The sequence below is a fragment of the Nematolebias whitei genome, chromosome 16, assembly GCF_014905685.2.
Source record: "Nematolebias whitei isolate Nwh7 chromosome 16, NemWhi1, whole genome shotgun sequence".
Lineage (NCBI taxonomy): Eukaryota > Metazoa > Chordata > Actinopteri > Cyprinodontiformes > Rivulidae > Nematolebias > Nematolebias whitei.
This window is the reverse complement of record NC_056513.1, coordinates 26,850,383-26,853,387: the sequence shown is the minus strand read 5'-3', so window position 1 is coordinate 26,853,387 and position 3,005 is coordinate 26,850,383. Positions and strand designations below refer to the sequence as shown.

The following is a 3,005-nucleotide window of genomic DNA, read 5'->3' as shown; positions in this document are numbered from 1 at the left end:
ACCGTTTACTAGGTTTCTGACCGTTTACTAGGTTTCTGAACGTTTACTATGTTTCTGACTGTTTACTATGTTTCTGACTGTTTACCATGTTTCTGACCGTTTACTAGGTTTCTGACTGTTTACTATGTTTCTGACTGTTAACTATGTTTCTGACTGTTAACTATGTTTCTGACTGTTTACTATGTTTCTGATTGTGGAAATGGGTTGTTCTTGTTAATGTCCTGTTCAGGTTTGGTATTTATATTAAAGTCATTGTCGACTCTAAACTGGCACCATGAGTCAGAGGTTGTTTCCAGTATATCTAAGTGGGAAATAACTGAGTGGAGTACCCTCACTGAAAAATGAAGTCACAGGACGACCCATGCCCTACCATGGCCCTGCACTGTGGAAGTCAATGCTTTGAGTGGGGAGTGGACTCTTCATGAAGCTTATCTCTGTGTACTCATGAAAATGTTGAAAATTAACTTTGGCATTTAACAGGATCACCCCTTGGACTGAAATATTTGCCATTCCAATTTTTTTTTTTTTTAAAGGTTTCCTCTCATGTTTTTTTATTTTATAAAAAAAAAAATATTAATGAACTAATCAGAAGGTGGCACGGTGCATCTCAACGAGAAGATCGCCAGATCGATTCCCGGCCGGGGGCCTTTTTGGGTGGAGTTTGAATGTTCTCTTGGTGCATGCGTGGGTTTTCTCCGGGTCCTCCGGTTTCCTCCCATAGACCAAAAACATACATGTTAGGCTGATTGGTAACTCTAAATTCCCTATGTGAGAGTGAGAATGGTTATTGGTCTCGTTTGTCTTTTTGTGGCCATGTGATGGACTTGAGACCTGTTCAGGGTGTCCCCCGCCTCTCGTATAGTGACTGCCAGATATGGGCACCAGTGAGCCCCGCAACCCGAAAAGGAAGAAGTGGGTAAAGATAATGGATGGATGGATGAACTAAATGGCAGGCCAGACTTAAATCACCTGCGGGCCTCCAGTTGAGTAGCCCTGCTCTGTACCATTATTCCAATATAAAAACATGAACAAAGAATCAAATACATTTCTACTTCTCTGAAATGGTTAAGATTGTATTGTGTGATAAAATAAAATTGCTTGACCTCTTTTTCTGTTTGCAGTGGTATGTTCTATTCAGCTGGTTTAATTTGACATCAAGACTGACAGCTCTAGCCAAAATGGAAACAAGTAACCACAGTGATCACCTGTGTTTTTCTCAAAGTTCTTGTTGTTGATGATGATGCACTGGCCTATACTGGGGAAGCTGAGGCTGTATCTGAAGCTGTGGGAGGGGGGCTTGGCATCAACGTCCATGGAGGCAGAATCAGGCAAAGACCCCGCTGACCTGAAGAACAACAGAACAAAACATGGCTCATAACGCGAATGATAAGAACAGGAAGAGATGCACTTAGGCTAATGAAATGAGAGAAGAGGAAGCACGAAGGCCTAGGATGCCGCTAAGCTCTTTCAACTAGTAAAATTGGCGAGTTTAACGTTAAATTAAAACAACAATTAACAACTCCTTCAGCTTGCGTGAACTTGAAAAAAGGACTTGCTGAGGATAAAAGTCACAATATGGCTCACTTTACATAATAACTCACATTTGATGTCCTTCTTCCTGCTTCGCGTCTGTAGTGTCCCGAACAGCTCCGTTTGCCGACATAGTTTTTATTTAGACAAAAAAAGCGCACTAAGCAGCGAAACTACAAAGCCTGTGAGACAATCAGCAAAAAAGCCAACTCGACAGACGATAAGTCTTCTAGCAGTACTGCTGCACCCGGCTGATAAACAAAGCGTAAGAAAACTTCTTCCTCTGGGCTTTAATAGCAATGCGCATTCATTATTGTTAAGTATTACTGCCCCCGTCTGGTTGTATCAGTCACTGCAACCTTTTTACTGAATAGCTTTTTTTTTCATAGATACAATCATAGATATCATATAATCACTAGATCCCTCATCGGATGCTGCGGCGCATGATTTTCGGCCGCCATCTTGGAGCGGTCGTCCTTATTTGGTTAAAGCAGAAAATGTTTCTGCACTTCGCAGCTTATTTCTGTTCTAATCGACGGACTGTTGACGTCAGGTCTCGGGGGATAACTTTTTACAAGGAAGATGAACATAGTATTGTTAGTATTTTGTGAATATAATATTACTGTACTGTATTTATGTCCACCAGCTGATGTGATGTTCAGTGTAACACGGTGTTCAGCTGCAATGAAGCTAACTGAGATCTGATGACAGGAATATTTTTCTAACAAGCATATTCAATATTTCAGTTGCTTTGGTTCATTATCAAGAGATATGCATCAGAATTGGAGTTTTGTTTAAGTTCTAAGAAATTAAAAAAATAAAACCAGGGAGAATATAGGAAATAGAAAATAAGATTGACCTCCTCTGTACAATGTTTTTGTGTAGACACAAATCTCTTGTTTTCATTTTGAAGTTTTCTCAAAGAACAAGATGTGAGGAAGAGGAGCAAGTATCTTTGAGGAAGATTCATCTGAGTAGTGAGGATTTTAAACTGGAGGATTTTGATCAAACTGATCAGACTGTCCGACTGAGAGATGGTGTGGTACCATCGGTTCACCTTCAGAGAGTAGGAGCATCATTATAAGTTCATTAATGTTCATAAATTTACATATTTTATTGTCAGTCACAAGGTGAGACACCTCCATGTGTTTATATGAACAGGTAACTAGAGACTGTAAAGTTCATATTCATGATGTTTTTTCATTTCAGCTTGAAAACTGCAGGACCACAGGAACTCAACAAAAGCTGAAGCTGCTCTGTCTGTGGCCTCTCAGGAACGTGCACGTCACACACACAACCACGGCCTCATGATGTGAGTATTTCTATTTTAAACTTTTATTTTTCATTTACTCTTTATTTATACAGGTAGTCTCATTGAGTCACGAGAACTCATTTTCAAGAGAGACCTGTTTAGGAGCAGATGGTGGGGGTTGAGTGCCTTGCTCAGGGGCCCAGAGTGGGGCCAATGAGGGTGG

General features: G+C 40.5%; 1 protein-coding gene across 1 annotated transcript in view; it reads right to left on the bottom strand.

The window, feature by feature from the left end:
* casp3a (caspase 3, apoptosis-related cysteine peptidase a) overlaps nucleotides 1-1,809 on the bottom strand; it is a 12,608-nt gene extending 10,799 nt beyond the window's left edge. Inside the window, exons 1-2 of the mRNA XM_037689943.1 lie at nucleotides 1,602-1,809; nucleotides 1,206-1,345 (exon numbers count right to left, since the gene is read on the bottom strand). Coding sequence (XP_037545871.1) covers nucleotides 1,206-1,345; nucleotides 1,602-1,663 — 202 coding nt within the window. The 5' untranslated portion in view covers nucleotides 1,664-1,809. The remainder of the gene's footprint in view (nucleotides 1-1,205; nucleotides 1,346-1,601) is intronic.
* Nucleotides 1,810-3,005: the final 1,196 nt, after the last annotated feature.